Consider the following 18,971-nt stretch of genomic DNA (forward strand, 5'->3'; position numbering starts at 1 on the left):
AGGTACCTTTAGTGTGGCAGCTGTGCTGCTTCAGGGCACTATCAGCTTAAAGATCAACAGCTTTTTTTCCTATATGACAGGATGCCTCTAAATAAGAAGGAAGCAAAGCAGTTTAAAACAAAGACAACATTAAACACAAGTCTGACATCCACTGTCCAAATACACACCAGCCGCTCGTCTCTTGACCCAAACTCAACAGCTTCTCAGATGACTGGCGAGCTAAGGGTCCGGATTACATACTCCATACAAAGTCAGTCACAAATTCACATAGCTATTCGACACAGACATTGTAAAAAGAAAGTAATTGGGCATTTATTTTTTTTTTAAGGTTTAGAAAAAGAAAACTTACAAAATAAATACAGTTCCATTTCTTTTTCCAAGATCTCTTTATCACCAGTATCAAAGCAAATCTGTAAACGCATATCTGAGTCCCAGTAACACAAAGTACAGTTGGGCAGAAAGGGATAGCTTCCCCAAACCTGACTATTTCATAAGTCCATTGTTTGATCCAGGTTCATCTATCCCGATTTAAATAGAAGAATCGCAACTTGGCCCAAATAGAAGTAAATGAAGTGTTTGGTCTCATGCGTGACGTAGCTGCCGAAATTCCTGCCCACGATGCAGTGCCATGTAGGGTTGTACTTCTTGTCAAACTCCTAGAAGGAGAAAAAAAAAAAAAAAAAGCAAAAATATTAAAAAGGTAAATTTTGTCACTAGATTTCACCACCTAAGAGCCACGTAAATGTAGTGCAGAGATCTGGATTCGAGCAAAACATCCCTTATTTTGCTGTAGCTTTGGAGAGGAAAATATATGCAGTGTACACAGCTGCCAATCTGTGGCGGAGGCAGGTTATACAGAGCTCAGCTAGATCTGCAGAAAAATTATTTTATGTAAACTGCAGCAAACAATAGGTGACTGGAATCAGGGCTTCCACCTCTATATCATGCTGCTCTCAGATGGTAGTAGGAAAGACCTGGCAACAAGATTCCTTTTAAATACATGAGATATATAGAAGGTTCAGGGCAGACATCAATTTAAAGGGGTTGTCTGCTCTTAAACTACAAGTCTGCAGTCAATATGACTGCTGACTTGTGTCCCATCCCTTGTAGATTGTGAGCCTTCGCGGGCAGGGTCCTCTCTCCTCCTGTACCAGTTATGACTTATATTGTTTAAGATTATTGTACTTGTTTTTATTATGTATACCCCTCCTCACATGTAAAGCGCCATAGAATAAGTGGCGCTATAACAATAAATAATAATAATTCTCAGATTTCAGTGGTCATGTGACCGCAAGTATGATATGCATACTACAGGCCACATTAAATGCACTCCTATTGAGCGACGCAGGAAACATAGTACCGTATATACTCAAGTATAAGCGGACCCGAGTTTAAGTCTGGGCACCTAAATTTGCCACGAAAAACGTATTGATCAGAGTATAAGCCGGATATGCATGGCTCCCCTCATCCCCATATGCATGGCTCCCCATGCCTATGGGAATGGAGAGACATCAATACTCATTACCTTAATGAGTGGAGACACATGATGGCTCGGCAGGAAGAGCTGCTGCTGGCGCCGGCCAGAACGCCCTCGCTGCATTTCGCGCAGGAAAGGTACCATATGTAGGATGTGTGCTGGTAGCCAGCGGCTGCAACTGCATGCTATAAGGCCATGTGCACACATTGTGGATTAGGCTTAGGAATTTTGGGTGCGGATTCTGCATTTCTTGGCAGAAAACACAGGTGTGGATTTTGTGCAGATTTGCTGCGGATTTCTTGCATTTTTTACCCATGCGGATTTCTATAATGGAATGGGTACAAAAACGCTGCAGATCCGCAAAAAAGAAGCGACATGCTACTTCATTTAATCCACAGTGTTTCCACACAGAATTTTCTGCACCATTAGCACAGCACTTTTTCTTTTCTCATTAATTTACATTGTACTGTTAGTCACTTGCAGATCTGCAGCATTTCTGCACCACAAAAAACGTGGATCAGCAGGAAATCCACAATGTGCATATAGCCTATGAGAAATGAATATTCACTGCCATGGCAGTGAATATTCATTTCTATTTAGGAGTGGGCACAGGTTTTAGCTGCAGCCGGCTCCTGCCTCGGTGACCCACTGTTCCCCCTCCCCTGCAGTCTTTCTGGGACAATGACTTGAGGGGGGAGTTTTTAGCACAAAAAAAACCTCGGCTTATACACGAGTATATACGGTACTCTTAATGTAGCCAGGAGTAGTATACTTATAAGACAGCCATTCTCGGCACCAACACTGGAGAATCCTTGCAGATTGTGTGATGTCAGGATTCACAAGTCTGCCGTTTAAGACCAGACAACCCCTTAAAGACTACGTATACATGTTCAGGAGTTACAGTAGAAAATTCTCCTTCAAAGCCTTGTGTTAGAAGGAAAGATGGCAAGTAAAATATTACAATTTCAGAGTTCAGTGGTTGATACCTTTTAATGGCTAACTGAAAAGATGGTAAAGCTTTCCAGACTACTCTGGTCTCTTAAGATTTTTTGTTATACTCCACCTGATGAAGAGACCCGAGTAGTTGGGAAAGCGGCCATTTGTTACCATCTTTTTGGTTAGCCATTGAAAAAGCACCAGCCACTGAGGACTCAAAATGTAACACTGGCTACTCTTTAGGATGGGAGAAATACTGCAGACTGCAACCAAGGAAAAAAAAGCAGTGTACTTGAGATTTCCGAACACTCATTTGCTGGGAGTGCAACATACTGCATTTTATCTACACCAAATCTGTGCACACACAGAAAAAAAACATCCCTCCCCCACCACATGGTCACACACATTAAATGAGAAAAGTTCCAGAAGCAACACTTAAAAAGAGAACTTGGGAATGTGTCCGTGTGACCAAGCACATGGGAGCGACAATATGGGAACTACAGAAATGCCCCACACAAACGGCGTGCTCCACATATACACACACACACACACACACACACACGAGTCAGAAGTACCTCACACATACATGTGCCACACAAACGGCATGCCCCACACATACACACCAGTTACCCTACACATGCGGGCCATAAGAACCACACACACGAGTTACCCCACACATACACACCAGTTACCCCATTCATGCTTGCCATAAGAACCTCACACACAAAGCAGGCATACCACACACGGCGTGCCCCACACATACACACCAGTTACCCTACACATGCGGGCCATAAGAACCACACACACACACACACACGAGTTAGGCTACGTTCACATTTGCGGCCAGCGCCGCAGCGTCGGGCGCCGCAGCGGCGCCGCATGCGTCATGCGCCCCTATATTTAACATGGGGGCGCATGGACATGCGGCGCACTTGCGTTTTGCGCCGCATGCGGCGCTGCGGCGCCCGCGTCGGGGCGCAGAGGACGCAGCAAGTTGCATTTTTGCTGCGTCCAAATTCAATGAAAAAAACGACGCATGCGGCGCAAAACGCAGCGTTGTGCATGCGTTTTGCTGCGTTTTTGTTTGCGTTGTGCGCTGCGGCGCACAACGCAAATGTGAACGTAGCCTTACCCCACACACACATATACCAAGCACATACACGCCAGAGTTACCCCACACATGCGGGCCATAAGAACCTCACACACGAAGCAGGCATACCCCACACACACACATATATACACACACACCTTCTTGATACAGGCGGCTATATCCTTCTCGATGTTGAATTTCTCCAGGGCTTGGGTGGCGATTTCCACGGCGTCCTGCTGCATCTCCTCGGACATGTCGGCATTCTTGATGACGGCTTTTCTCTCAGACATGATTGCCTAGAATTAGAGAGAAGTCAGTATGTGTCGCTTCCACCACATGCCCAGCCGCACCGGTGCTACACTCCGGTGACACACTCAGCCACGTCAAAGTCCAGAAGTGGCAGGAAGACGTGAGTCCGCCATGGAGCTTCCACTTACTGTGTGCGGTGGTTTCCTCAGCGTCTAATAACTCGGCGAGACCTCGGCACTTTCCTGGATTATTCTCCCGCGACGTGCCTTCCACACAGTGCCTCGCGCCGCACTGCAGCCTCTATTACTTACCGCCTTGCTTCCCACGCTGCTCCTGAGTGGTCAGATTCTCACCCACACGTATTTCCATTGGCTACCTAGTAAATCAGCTCCCGGGTCTTTCCTTTGCGTTCTGTTTCAACCCGAAATGCACCGCGCATTGGCGTCCGTCTCCATAGAGACACGTGCGGTAACTGGCGGGATTGTTCCTCTGGCGGCGTCTCCTTGGTAACACCGGTACAGGCAGGATGCTGCTGCACGGAGATGATGCTTTGGGTGTTACGTCTTATGTAATAACTCCCCACTGCTTGTAGCATGCGGCACACCGGGCCCTTCATGTCAGGTGTCCGGTCCTATGGGCCCTGCTGCAGTATGGCCTTCATGTCAGGTGTCCGGTCCTATGGGCCCTGCTGCTGTATGGCCTTCATGTCAGGTGTCCGGTCCTATGGGCCCTGCTGCAGTATGGCCTTCATGTCAGGTGTCCGGTCCTATGGGCCCTGCTGCAGTATGGCCTTCATGTCAGGTGTCCGGTCCTATGGGCTCTGCTGCAGTATGGCCTTCATGTCAGGTGTCCGGTCCTATGGGCCCTGCTGCTGTATGGCCTTCATGTCAGGTGTCCGGTCCTATGGGCCCTGCTGCAGTATGTCCTTCATGTCAGGTGTCCGGTCCTATGGGCTCTGCTGCAGTATGGCCTTCATGTCAGGTGTCCGGTCCTATGGGCCCTGCTGCTGTATGGCCTTCATGTCAGGTGTCCGGTCCTATGGGCCCTGCTGCAGTATGGCCTTCATGTCAGGTGTCCGGTCCTATGGGCTCTGCTGCAGTATGGCCTTCATGTCAGGTGTCCGGTCCTATGGGCCCTGCTGCAGTGTGGCCTTCATGTCAGGTGTCTGGTCCTATGGGCCCTGCTGCTGTATGGCCTTCATGTCAGGTGTCCGGTCCTATGGGCCCTGCTGCAGTATGGCCTTCATGTCAGGTGACCGGTCCTATGGGCCCTGCTGCAGTATGTCCTTCATGTCAGGTGTCCGGTCCTATGGGCCCTGCTGCAGTGTGGCCTTCATGTCAGGTGTCCGGTCCTATGGGCCCTGCTGCAGTATGTCCTTCATGTCAGGTGTCCGGTCCTATGGGCCCTGCTGCAGTATGGCCTTCATGTCAGGTGTCCGGTCCTATGGGCCCTGCTGCAGTATGGCCTTCATGTCAGGTGTTCGGTCCTATGGGCCCTGCTGCAGTATGTCCTTCATGTCAGGTGACTGGTTCTATGGGCCCTGCTGCAGTATGGCCTTCATGTCAGGTGACTGGTTCTATGGGCCCTGCTGCAGTATGGCCTTCATGTCAGGTGTTCGGTCCTATGAGCACTGCTGCAGTATGGCCTTCATGTCAGGTGTTCGGTCCTATGGGCCCTGCTGCAGTATGGCCTTCATGTCAGGTGTTCGGTCCTATGGGCCCTGCTGCAGTATGGCCTTATGTCAGGTGTCCGGTCCTATGGGCCCTGCTGCAGTATAGCCTTCATGTCAGGTGTTCGGTCCTATGGGCCCTGCTGCAGTATGTCCTTCATGTCAGGTGACTGGTTCTATGGGCCCTGCTGCAGTATGGCCTTCATGTCAGGTGTCCAGTCCTATGGGCCCTGCTGCAGTATGTCCTTCATGTCAGGTGTCTGGTCCTATGGGCCCTGCTGCAGTATGTCCTTCATGTCAGGTGACTGGTTCTATGGGCTCTGCTGCAGTATGGCCTTCATGTCAGGTGTCCGGTCCTATGGGCCCTGCTGCAGTATGTCCTTCATGTCAGGTGTCTGGTCCTATGGGCCCTGCTGCAGTGTGGCCTTCATGTCAGGTGTTCGGTCCTATGGGCCTTGCTGCAGTGTGGCCTTCATGTCAGGTGTCTGGTCCTATGGGCCCTGCTGCAGTGTGGCCTTCATGCCAGGTGTTCAGTCCTATGGGCCCTGCTGCAGTATGGCCTTCATGTCAGGTGACCGGTCCTATGGGCCCTGCTGCAGTATGGCCTTCATGTCAGGTGTCTGGTTCTATTGGCCCTGCTGCAATATGGCCTTCATGTCAGGTGACCGGTCCTACGGGCACTGCTGCAGTATGGCCTTCATGTCAGGTGTCCGGTCCTATGGGCCCTGCTGCAGTGTGGCCTTCATGTCAGGTGTCCGGTCCTATGGGCCCTGCTGCAGTGTGGCCTTCATGTCAGGTGTCCGGTCCTATGGGCCCTGCTGCTGTATGGCCTTCATGTCAGGTGTCCGGTCCTATGGGCCCTGCTGCAGTATGGCCTTCATGTCAGGTGACCGGTCCTATGGGCCCTGCTGCAGTATGTCCTTCATGTCAGGTGTCCGGTCCTATGGGCCCTGCTGCAGTGTGGCCTTCATGTCAGGTGTCCGGTCCTATGGGCCCTGCTGCAGTATGTCCTTCATGTCAGGTGTCCGGTCCTATGGGCCCTGCTGCAGTGTGGCCTTCATGTCAGGTGTCCGGTCCTATGGGCCCTGCTGCAGTATGGCCTTCATGTCAGGTGTCCGGTCCTATGGGCCCTGCTGCAGTATGTCCTTCATGTCAGGTGTTCGGTCCTATGGGCCCTGCTGCAGTATGTCCTTCATGTCAGGTGACTGGTTCTATGGGCTCTGCTGCAGTATGGCCTTCATGTCAGGTGTTCGGTCCTATGGGCCCTGCTGCAGTATGGCCTTCATGTCAGGTGTTCGGTCCTATGGGCCCTGCTGCAGTATGGCCTTATGTCAGGTGTCCGGTCCTATGGGCCCTGCTGCAGTATAGCCTTCATGTCAGGTGTTCGGTCCTATGGGCCCTGCTGCAGTATGTCCTTCATGTCAGGTGACTGGTTCTATGGGCTCTGCTGCAGTATGGCCTTCATGTCAGGTGTCCAGTCCTATGGGCCCTGCTGCAGTATGTCCTTCATGTCAGGTGTCTGGTCCTATGGGCCCTGCTGCAGTATGTCCTTCATGTCAGGTGACTGGTTCTATGGGCTCTGCTGCAGTATGGCCTTCATGTCAGGTGTCCGGTCCTATGGGCCCTGCTGCAGTATGTCCTTCATGTCAGGTGTCTGGTCCTATGGGCCCTGCTGCAGTGTGGCCTTCATGTCAGGTGTTCGGTCCTATGGGCCTTGCTGCAGTGTGGCCTTCATGTCAGGTGTCTGGTCCTATGGGCCCTGCTGCAGTGTGGCCTTCATGTCAGGTGTTCAGTCCTATGGGCCCTGCTGCAGTATGGCCTTCATGTCAGGTGACCGGTCCTATGGGCCCTGCTGCAGTATGGCCTTCATGTCAGGTGTCTGGTTCTATTGGCCCTGCTGCAATATGGCCTTCATGTCAGGTGACCGGTCCTACGGGCACTGCTGCAGTATGGCCTTCATGTCAGGTGTCCGGTCCTATGGGCCCTGCTGCAGTATGGCCTTCATGTCAGGTGTCCGGTCCTATGGGCCCTGCTGCAGTATGGCCTTCATGTCAGGTGTCCGGTCCTATGGGCTCTACTGCAGTATGGCCTTCATGTCACGTGTCCGGTCCTATGGGTCCTGCTGCAGTATGGCCTTCATGTCAGGTGTCCGGTCCTATGGGCCCTGCTGCAGTGTGGCCTTCATGTCAGGTGTTCGGTCCTATGGGCCTTGCTGCAGTGTGGCCTTCATGTCAGGTGTCTGGTCCTATGGGCCCTGCTGCAGTGTGGCCTTCATGTCAGGTGTTCAGTCCTATGGGCCCTGCTGCAGTATGGCCTTCATGTCAGGTGACCGGTCCTATGGGCCCTGCTGCAGTATGGCCTTCATGTCAGGTGTCTGGTTCTATGGGCCCTGCTGCAATATGGCCTTCATGTCAGGTGTCTGGTCCTATGGGCCCTGCTGCAGTATGGCCTTCATGTCAGGTGACTGGTCTTATGGGCCCTGCTGCAGTATGGCCTTCATGTCAGGTGTCCGGTCCTATGGGCCCTGCTGCAGTATGGCCTTCATGTCAGGTGACTGGTCTTATGGGCCCTGCTGCAGTATGGCCTTCATGTCAGGTGTCCGGTCCTATGGGCCCTGCTGCAGTATGGCCTTCATGTCAGGTGACTGGTCCTATGGGCCCTGCTGCAGTATGGCCTTCATGTCAGGTGTCTGGTCCTATGGGCCCTGCTGCAGTATGGCCTTCATGTCAGGTGACCGGTCCTATGAGCACTGCTGCAGTATGGCCTTCATGTCAGGTGTCCGGTCCTATGGGCCCTGCTGCAGTATGGCCTTCATGTCAGGTGTGCGGTCCTATGGGCACTGCTCAGAGGTGAGGTGAGGTGTGTGTGCTTGTGTGTGTGTAGAGAGGTGAATGGTGCTCTGTGTGTCTGTGTGTGTGTTGGTGGAGGGGGAGTGCAATGATGGGGCAGAAGGCAATGATTGGGTTGACAGAGAGGGCAATGAAGGGGGTGATGGGGCAGAAGGCAATGATTGGGTTGATGGAGAGGGCAATGATAGGGGTGATGGAAAGGGCAATAATGTGGGTGGTGCAGGTGGAGGAAATGATGGAGGTGGTGAATGGGCAATAATGGGGGTGGTGGTGGGGAGGAGGAAATGATGGAGGCGATGTAATGGGCAATGATGGGGTGGTGGGGGAAAAGACAGTGATGGAGGTGGTGGAAAGGGCAATGATGGGGATGGTGGGGGAGAAGGAAATGATGGTGATGGTGGGGGAGAAGACGATGATGGTGGTGGAAAGGACAATGATGGGGTGGGGGAGGAGGAAATGATGGAGGTGCTGGAATGGGTAATGATGGGGTGGTGGGGAGAAGCCAATGATGGTGGCAGTGAAAAGGATAATGATGGGGGTGGTGGGGAGGAGGCAATGATGGAGGTGGTGGAATGGGCAATAATTTTGTATAACACTGTCCCTTATTACGTACCATCCTCTCTAGTTATATATGGTGCCATCCCTTATTATATAGCTTACTCTGCTTTTCTGTACAGTGCTGTCTCTTACATAGTGCATTCTTGTTATTTTTCTTATTCACAGCTCCCTCTTTTATTACATAGTCCCCTCTCTTTTTAGATATAAAATGACTGCTGATGGAGGAGCCAGTGACCAGACAACTAGTCCATCAGCTCCTCCTTTAAAAAAGAAGCTTTCCCATTCTCCTTCAACCATCATTGCATTATACAGCTAACAAGACAGGACGGTATGTAATAAAAAACAAGGCTCTATAAAATCCAATATGTAAGGGACGGTACTGTACATAAGAGAGGGCACTGTATAATAAGGGAAGCCAATATACATAATAAAGGAGACTATGTAATATACACGTGTGTGTGTGTGTGTGTGTGTGGCTATATATCTTCTTTGGCACCTTAAAAGGATGGGGGCCCAGACACATTTCCTGCACAGGGGACCCAAGCTGTCTGTGTCCGCCCCTGAAAGGCATATATATATATATATATATATATATATATATACTGATTATACACTGCTCAAAAAATTAAAGGGAACACATAAACAACAGAATATAACTCCAAATAAATCAAACTTCTGTGAAATCAAACTGTCCACTTAGGAAGCAAGACTGATTGACAATCAATTTCACATGCTGTTGTGCAAATGGAATAGACAACAGATGGAAATTATTGGCAGTTATCAAGACACCCTCAATAAAAGAGTGGTTCTGCACAGGGCTGTGGAGTCGGAGTCGTGGAGTCGGAGTTAGTTTTGGTTGGAGTCGGAGTCGGTAGAAATGTACCGACTCCAGCTTTAAAAAAAAATGTATTAATATTTCATAATTGAACTTTCATATGAATTTTATAAATGTTACTCAAATATATATGTTCTATCAAACTATGAATAACAGTGATAAGCAGTTCTGCTGGAGATAGAGACATTTCTTACTTCTTGTGTGTCACTGTTCTCCACTGCCCTTATCTAATCTTATACTTGGTTAACCTCATGGTGCCCCAACCCCCCTACTTACAATGTATGAAACTGAAAGTGAAAATGTGTTGCAAATTCTTAGTAGTAAAGCTCCTCCTCTAGACTAGATGTTTACTAGGTGTGCGTCTTCCAAGCATCTCACAGCTGCTACTCAGAAGAGGAAGACTGTAAGAAGTATTATCCTTTCAACAAACGTTGCATCAGTTAACTGTGAGTACATGAGGAATAACAGTATTACTGACCACTATATCAGTTGTACGACCTGGCAATAATTTTGTACAATTGTTTTTAGGAAAAACAATTGTCATTTGGATTGTGAATGCAGAATTAAAAACCTGAGAATGTCAAAGAAGCGTCACATTAAATCAGCTGTATTTGAACATTTCACCATCACTCAAGATAGAAAACATTATGTCTGTCAGTGTATGACAAATGATCCAGACGAAAACAAATGCTGTGAAGCCAAGATCAGTGCATATTCAGGCAAAGATAAAAATGCTCCTACCAGAGCTTCTAATCTAAAGAGAGATTTACAGCGCTTTCATCCAGAAGTACTGAAAGCAGTGAATGAGAAAGACTGCATCCAAACCAATGAACCAGTGCCCAGCTCTTCCAGCCAAACAAAGGAGCAGAGAACTTAGCAGCCATCAGTTGCAAGATATTTTGTCAGTGACAAAGTTACTGTGACAATGACAGTAGATACATTTAAAAAACAGATCATAGAGCTTGTTGTAAAGGATAGTGTGCCTATTTCATTATTTTCACGACCAGCTTTTATGTGTCTGAATGGGGAAATGGCCCGCAAGCTTGGTGTTTCTCTGGAGAGAGAGTATTAGAAAATTAGTAATCGAAGAAGCTTTTAAACAAAAGGAAGAACTTAAAAAAACTCTCAAGGGACGCTTGGCAGTAAATTGGCAGCATTAGCAGACATTCTGCAAGACTATGAACAAAAGAGCAAGTTCTTTCTGTCGTAACTGACAATGCTTCAAATATGATAAGTACTATTAAGCTAATGAATGAGAGTAATGATGGTGACCAGCAGCTAGAAGAACATTCTTGGTCCACAGACACAGAAATGTTTGAAATAGAGGAACACAGTATTGTAACTGAGGAGCAAACTGAAGTTGCTTCAGATGAACAGCAACATGATAGTTTAGATGATCTTGTTGAAACTGTGTCAATACGTTCTTTCATTCATCACATGCGCTGTGTTGTGCATACGCTACAGCTGGCTATAAAAGACAGTCTGCAAGAAGGACATGCTGCACTGATTGGCAAGGTGAGAAAATTGGCTACTGATGCCAGAACCCCTAAAGTTGACTCAATTTTGAAGATACGTGCTGGAAAAGGGGCAATTATTGATCAAGCCACACGATGGGGCAGTACTTAATGATTCAGCGCTTGGTTGAACTGAAAACCTTTCTTGTAGACATGGCTAACCCTCAACTGACGCTAAATGAAAGTCAGTGGAATCAGGTGACTGAGCTGGAAAAATTGCTAGAGCACCCATTTACAGTGACTAAAAAATTACAAGCAGAGGACTTAACTCCAGGTATTTTCTTAAAGGAGTGGAAGAACCTGATGTTTCGCCTGTCCCAAAGAGGAGGGTTAATTGCAAGTGGCATTGCTACATCAATGAAACGGAGAGAGGAGCTACTATTACAAAATAACATTCTTTTAGCAGCTGTTTATGTAGACCCAATGCATCGGATTCTTCTAGATGATCAACAGCTAACTAAAGGAAAAGAAGCTCTGTTTGAAATAGCAGTAAGGATGAAAGGGTTGCAGAACAGTCAGGAGGAACAAGAAGAATTTGGTCGTCCTGCCACATCTTCACCCTCATCAACTGATGAAGAATTTAATTTCGAAAAATATTTGGATCACAAGGACCGTGCAAAGCGTTCCCGCATAGAAGAAGAGTCATCCCCATCAAAGAACACAGCCAGTACATTTCAGCAGAATTTTTCATGTGCACTAAAAGAAATTGAGAAATTTGACTGTTCATCAAAAATAACCGTGCAACAAGCGATTCCCCTGCATCCTGACATTGTCAGAGATGTTGCCCGATTGGTTACTGCTTTGCCACCAACCCAAGTTAGTGTAGAGAGGTTGTTCTCTGCTCTCAAAATAATTAGATCAGATTTGAGGGCATCCATGCAGGAGGATCTGACAGAGGCAATACTTTTTCTGAGGACAAATTTATAGATTTCTTCTTATTAACTGCATAACAGTGTTTATTGCATATTTACTTACAAGAGTTTAGAAAAGTTTATAAAAGTTATTTGCTATATTCTAATTGTATTCTAATAAATATAGTTTTTGCTCTAAGTGGTCTGATAAGGCTTCTTTCACACTTCAGTCGTTTGGCGTCAGTCACTTCCGACAAAGTGACGGATCGACGGATCCGTCACAATTGTTGAAAAAACGGATGTAACGGATCCGTTTTTTTGACGGATCCGTTACTCGGGGGTTGTATATACTTTTTGGAGCATGCGCAATTGAAAAAAATTGAAAAACCGGATTGGGGAGACGGATCCGTCGAAATAACGGTTGCGACGGATCCGTCGCCCATAGGTGGCCATTCTATGGAATGACGGACGCGACGGATCCGTCGCGATCCGTCATTTCAACGGAGACAAAAAACGTTGCAATGACCGTCAATGTCTAGATGACGTCCGCCAAATTTTGAGGGATCCGTCGCATGACGGATGGAACTGACGACCATCCGTCACAATCCGTCGCTAATGCAAGTCTATGGGGAAAAAAACGGATCCGTCGAAAAAAAAACGGATCCGTTTTTTGAGGAAAATGGCGGATTTAGACTGACGCCAAACAACTGAAGTGTGAAAGAGGCCTTACTTATATGATGGTGAGAAACTGAATAAGCACAATGTTAATATTTTACAACAGTAAATTTATTGTTACGAATTGGCCATTTACGTTGGAGCCGGAGTCGGAACTTGATAAAATCCAGGAGTCAGAGTCGCAACTGTGGCTTACCGACTCCACAGCCCTGGTTCTGCAGGTGGGGACCACAGACAGCATCTCAGTACCCAGGCTTTCTGGCTGATGTTTTGGTCACTTTTGAATGTTGGTTGTGCTTTCACACTCGTGGTAGCATGAGACGGACTCTACAACCCACATAAGTGGCTCAAGTAGTGTAGCTCATCCAGGATGGCACATCAATGCGAGCTGTGGCAAGAAGGTTTGCTGCATCTGTCAGCATAGCATCCAGAGGCTGGAGGCGCTACCAGGAGACAGGCCAGTACACCAGGAGACGTAGAGGGGGCCGTAGGAGGGCAACAACCCAGCAGCAGGACCACTACCTCTGCCTTTGTGCAAGGAGGAACAGGTGGAGCACTGCCAGAGCCCTGCAAAATGACCTCCAGCAGGCCACAAATGTGCATGTGTCTGCACAAACGGTTAGAAACCGACTTCATGAGGATGGTCTGAGGGCCTGATGTCCACAGATGGGGGTTGTGCTCACAGCCCAACACCGTGCAGGACGCTTGGCATTTGCTACAGAACACCAGGATTGGCAAATTCGCCACTGGCGCCCTGTGCTCTTCACAGATGAAAGCAGGTTCTTACTGAGCACATGTGGCAGAGTCTGGAGATGCCGTGGAGAGTGATCTGCTGCCTGCAACATCCATGACCGGTTTGGCAGTGGGTCAGTAATGGTGTGAGGTGGTATTTCTTTGGAGGGCCGCACAGCCCTCCATGTGCTCGCCAGAGGTAGCCTGCCATTAGGTACCGCTATGAGATCCTCAGACCCCTTGTGAGACCATATGCTGGTGCGGTTGGCCCTAGGTTCCTTCTAAAGCAGGACAATGCTAGACCTCATGTGGCTGGAGTGTGTCAGCAGTTCCTGCAAGATGAAGGCATTGAAGCTATGGACTGGCCCGCCCATTCCCCAGACCTGAATCCGATTGAGCACATCTGGGACATCATGTCTCGCTCCATCCACCAACATCACGTTGCACCACAGACCGTCCAGGAGTTGACTGATGCTTTAGTCCACGTCTGGGAGGAGATCCCTCAGGAGACCATCCGCCGTCTCATCAGGAGCATGGCCAGGCGTTGTACAGTATGTACAGGCATGTGGAGGCCACACACAATACTGAGCATCTTTTCCTTGTCATGAGACATTTCCACTGAAGTTGGATCAGCCTGTAATTTGATTTTCCACTTTGATTTTGAGTATCATACCAAATCCAGACCTAATGATATGGAGGAAGAGAAGGATAAAGCATTTTCAGTTTTGGACTATTGATCTTGTTGTTCTCCCGGAGAAAAGTCGCCATCAGAGATGTCTGGCAGCGGTTCTCTCGTAAAGAGCACAGGCATGCTCAACAGTGCCAAACATTCCTGTTTATGGAGGAGTTGAGAGACAGCTGCCTGCCGAACAATGGCTGAAACCCTAATTCTCTGACACCTATCTATTGTGTGTAGGGGCTTTAGACCGGGTTCTCCCACAATAGACTTTTCATATAGAGGATTTGTCATCTGTGTGTGTTATGTATTTACATGGACCCATAGATTGGATGGGTCCTTGTCACGCTTGGTGCGGGTCAAAATGGACATGTCTACGTGTGGGTCACACTGACACATAGTCCATATAGAAAAACAGACGTGGGCAGCCCCATAGATTATAATGTGTGTGTACGTGTGTCGGGTACTTGTGAAAACAGACGCTACACGTACCGGAGACATGTGAAGGCCGAGTTCAAAAATCCATATTTCACTGTCTGTATCAGGCTGTAATGTCCAGACCGAATGCAGGTCTCCTGACTCAAACTAACAGCCTCATTGGCAGATATGAAACTGTTGGTTGGGATCAGGATAGTTGTGGTCGGCCCAAGCATTGCAGTCCATATGCTGACAGTCCCAGTTCAGCCTGAGGATGTTAAACAATATGTCTATTAGTTTTTGTGGTATGTAACAATGTTTGAAGATGACTTAATACCCTAGACGTTCATAACACACCTGCCACACCTCAGACTCTGTATAATACTCAGCACACCCTTATTATAGAGACCTACCCTCAATTGAAATTTTTTTTTTATTTTGACTTACTAAAGTCTCCGAGGACATATAGAGTCCATCTTTCCCGGCACATGGCAGCTGTTTTGAACAACTGACATGTGCCCGGAATAGCCGCAAGTGGAATCGCGATCCACCCGAAGCTATTAACTAGTTGCATTTAACTTGTGCTTCCGGCCACATGATCGTGGGTCACCGGTTCGTTGGCATGACAGCCAGAGGTCTCCTGGAGACCTCTATGGTTGTTAGTGCCGGCTTGCTGTCAGCACCACCCGGTGGTCGGCGCTCATAGCAAGTAATTCTGCTATATAGAGGCGGTCTGATCAGCCGATCGGGTTGTGGCAGCTTCTAGTCTCCCATGGAGACTATTGAAGCATGCCAAAAGTAAAAAAAAAATGTTTTTAAAAATATATACAATTCAAATCACCCCCCTTTCACCCAATTCAAAATAAAAAAAAAAAAAAATCAAACCTACACATATTTGGTATTGCTGCATTCAGAATCGCCCGATCTATCAATAAAAAAAGGATTAACCTGATCGCTAAATGGCGTAGCGAATAAAAAGTCAAAACGCCAGAATTACGTTTTTTTTGTCGCCAAGGCATTGCATTAAAATGCAATAACGGGCGATCAAAAGATCATATCTGCACAAAATGGTATAATTAAAAACGTCAACTCGGCACACAAAAAATAAGCCCTCACCCAATCCGACATCACGAAAAATGGCGACGATACGGGTATCGGAAAGTGGCACAATGTTTTTTTTTTTTACAAAGTTTGAAATTTTTTTTCACCACTTAGATAAAAAAGTGCCTAGACATGTTTGGTGTCTATGAACTTGTAATGACCTGGCGAATCATAATGGCAGGTCTATTTTAGCATTTAGGGAATCTAGTAAAAAAGAAAAACAAAAAAACAAAGTGTGGGATTGCACTTTTTTTTGCAATTTCACCGCACTTTGCATACCCAAGCACCCTGGGCAAACTCGAGTAACGAGCACTTGCGCTCATCACTAAGGCTGAAGTCACACACAACGTATAAAAATACGGTCCGCTTTTTACGGACCACATACGCAGAAATGTTCCCTGAACAGTGATCTGCATGTCATCCGTTGGCAAGGTGTGGCTGCATATTTTGTGCATGTAAACCTCCGTATGGCATCCGTACGGTGAGATTTTCTCGCCGGCTTTCAAAATGGACATATAATGGATCCATGGGCTCAAATATTCGTGAAAACATATATACAGTATATATATATATATATATATCAGTGAGACACATTTTTCGGACTGACTGACCTTCATTTCTTAAAGTAATGATGGACACTCGTTTTTCTTTACTTAGAATTTGTATTATGGCAAGAAAAAAGCAGCTAACAGTCTATTCAGTAGGACTATCAGCTGTGTATCCACCAGACTTCTGCATAACACAACTGATGGTCCCAACCCCATTTATAAGGCAAGAAATCCCTCTTATTAAACCTGACAGGGCACACCTGTGAAGTGAAAACCATTCCCGGTGACTACCTCTTGAAGCTCATCAAGAGAATGCCAAAAGTGTGCAAAGCAGTCATCAAAGCAAAAGGTGGCTACTTTGAAGAACCTAGAATATAAGACATAATTTCAGTTGCTGCACACTGTTTTGTTAAGTATATAATTCCACGTGTTAATTCATAGTTTTGATGCCTTCAGTGTGAATGTACAATTTTCATAGTCATGAAAATACAGAAAAATCTTTAAATGAGAAGGTGTGTCCAAACTTTTGGTCTGTACTGTATATATATATATATATATATATATATTATTTCATACAGAGCTAGATAGCAGAAAAGCCGGTAATTCAATTGAATTCAATTCAATTTCATACAGTAAACCATTTAATATCCCTTATATTTTTACATATTCCTCACTAATAATGTTAGAAGTGTGTGTGTAAAATTTGGGAGCTCTAGGTGCTAAAATTGAGGGTTAAATCACGGAAAACACTGGCGTGGGCTCCCGCAGTTTTCTCCGCCAGAGTGGGAAAACCAGTGACTGAGGGCAGATATTAATAGATTAATAGCCTAGAGAGGGACCATGGATATTGCCCCCCCCCCCCCCCAGCTAAAAACATCTGCTACCAGCCACCCCAGAAAGGGCGCAGCGTGGAAATTTTTCTGAATATTTTCTCACGATACAGTTCATATGAATTTATGCCACCAGGGGGCGCAGCACCGCAAGGTCAACGATGCTGCATTCCTTTCATTCCCCAGATTTTACAGGCAGGGGCAGCTGCATTAGCAGGCTCCTGGTTGTAAAATTATTTAACCCCTTCAGGTGGATTTACATCGACATGAGAGTACAATAAAGATATTAAAACCCCATGTGTTTATTTATTTCATTAAGGGTACCATCACACAGTCACATTTTGATTGCTACGACGGTACGATTCGTGACGTTCTAGCGATATCGTTACGATATCGCAGTGTCTGACACGCAGCAGCGATCAGGGATCCTGCTGAGAATTGTACGTCGTAGCAGATCGTTTGGAACTTTCTTTCGTCGCTTGATCACCCGCTGACATCGCTGGATCGTTGTGTGTGACAGCGATCCAGCGATGTGTTCGCTTGTAACCAGGGTAAACATCGGGTAACTAAGCGCAGGGCCGCGCTTAGTAACCCGATGTTTACCCTGGTTACCAGCGTAAACGTAAAAAAAAACAAACAGTACATACTTACATTCCGGTGTCTGTCCTCCGGCGTTCTGCTTCTCTGCACTGTGTGAGCGCCTGCTGGAAAGCGAGCACAGCGGTGACGTCTGACGTCACCGCTCTGCTTTCCGGCTATGGCGCTTACACAGTGGAGAGAATCAGAACGCCGGGGACAGACACCGGAAAGTAAGTATGTACTGTTTGTTTTTTTTACGTTTACGCTGGTAACCAGGGTAAACATCGGATTACTAAGCGCGGCCCTGCGCTTAGTTACCCGATGTTTACCCTGGTTACCGGGGACTTCGGCATCGCTCCAGCGCCGTGATTGCACCGTGTGACCGCAGTCTACGACGCTGGAGCGATAATCATACGATCGCTGCGACGTCACGGATCGTGCCGTCGTAGCGATTAAAATGGTACTGTGTGACGGTACCCTAAAATACTTTATTCATAATGTGTGTGTGTTTATTTAACCCTTTCTTATTATTGGATTAATAATGGATAGGTGTTTTATTGACACATCTCCATTATTAATCTGGTTTAATGTCACCTTACATTAGCAAGGTGACATTAACCCTTTATTACCCCATATCCCACTGCTACTCGGGAGTGGGAGGAGAGAGGCTAAGTGCCAGAATAGGCGCATCTTACAGATGTGCCTTTTCTGGGGTGGCTGGGGGCAGATGTTTTTAGCCAGGGGGGCCAATATCCATGGTCCCTCTCTAGGCTATTAATATCTGCCCTCAGTCACCGGCTTTCCCACTCTGGCAGAGAAAATTGCACGGGAACCCACGCCAGTTTTTTCCGTCATTTAACCCTTTATTTTAAAACCCAGAGCTCCCAAATTTTACACACAGACACTTCTAACATTATTAGTGAGGGACATATAAAAATCTAACGGATATGAAATGGTTTACTGTATGTAAACCATGTCTCATATCCTGTCGAGTTTGATAAGGAGATAGCAAAAGCCGACAATTGAATTACCGGCTTTTAAGCTAGCTAGCGCTGTATTAAAAATATATATGTGACAGATTTGGAGCACCCCCAAGGGCAGCGGGGTACTCGGTACCGGGTCCTTCTGTTCACGGGGGATGTCACGGTGGCTGACCCGGTCCGTGGCCCTGGGACGTCCGTGTAAAAGGGAAAGGTCTTTAAAGGGGAAATGTTCGTGACGTCACCTGTGGTATTCGGTCAGGGTGACCGATGCTGCTTTAAAGGGTCCGCTGGGGTGATGTTATGGCAGCTAGATGGTGTACCTTCCCACAGGTGAAGTATGTCCCTAGGGCTTCCCAGTGTGTAGATGGTGGATGGTGAGAGGCGCAGTGAAGATCGAGGACA

The 18,971-nt window shown here is 47.3% G+C and overlaps 1 protein-coding gene across 1 annotated transcript; it reads right to left on the reverse strand.

The window, feature by feature from the left end:
* Positions 1-287: 287 nt before the first annotated feature.
* DYNLL1 (dynein light chain LC8-type 1) lies at positions 288-4,078 on the reverse strand. Its single transcript, XM_077294446.1, has 3 exons — positions 3,941-4,078; positions 3,662-3,799; positions 288-656 (listed from the first exon to the last, which is right to left on the reverse strand). The coding sequence occupies exons 2-3, from the start codon at positions 3,791-3,793 to the stop codon at positions 519-521; spliced, it is 270 nt and encodes an 89-aa protein (XP_077150561.1). The 5' UTR covers positions 3,794-3,799; positions 3,941-4,078; the 3' UTR covers positions 288-518.
* Between the last annotated feature and the right edge of the window lie 14,893 nt (positions 4,079-18,971).

Source organism: Ranitomeya variabilis, chromosome 1, assembly GCF_051348905.1.
Source record: "Ranitomeya variabilis isolate aRanVar5 chromosome 1, aRanVar5.hap1, whole genome shotgun sequence".
Classification (NCBI taxonomy): domain Eukaryota; kingdom Metazoa; phylum Chordata; class Amphibia; order Anura; family Dendrobatidae; genus Ranitomeya; species Ranitomeya variabilis.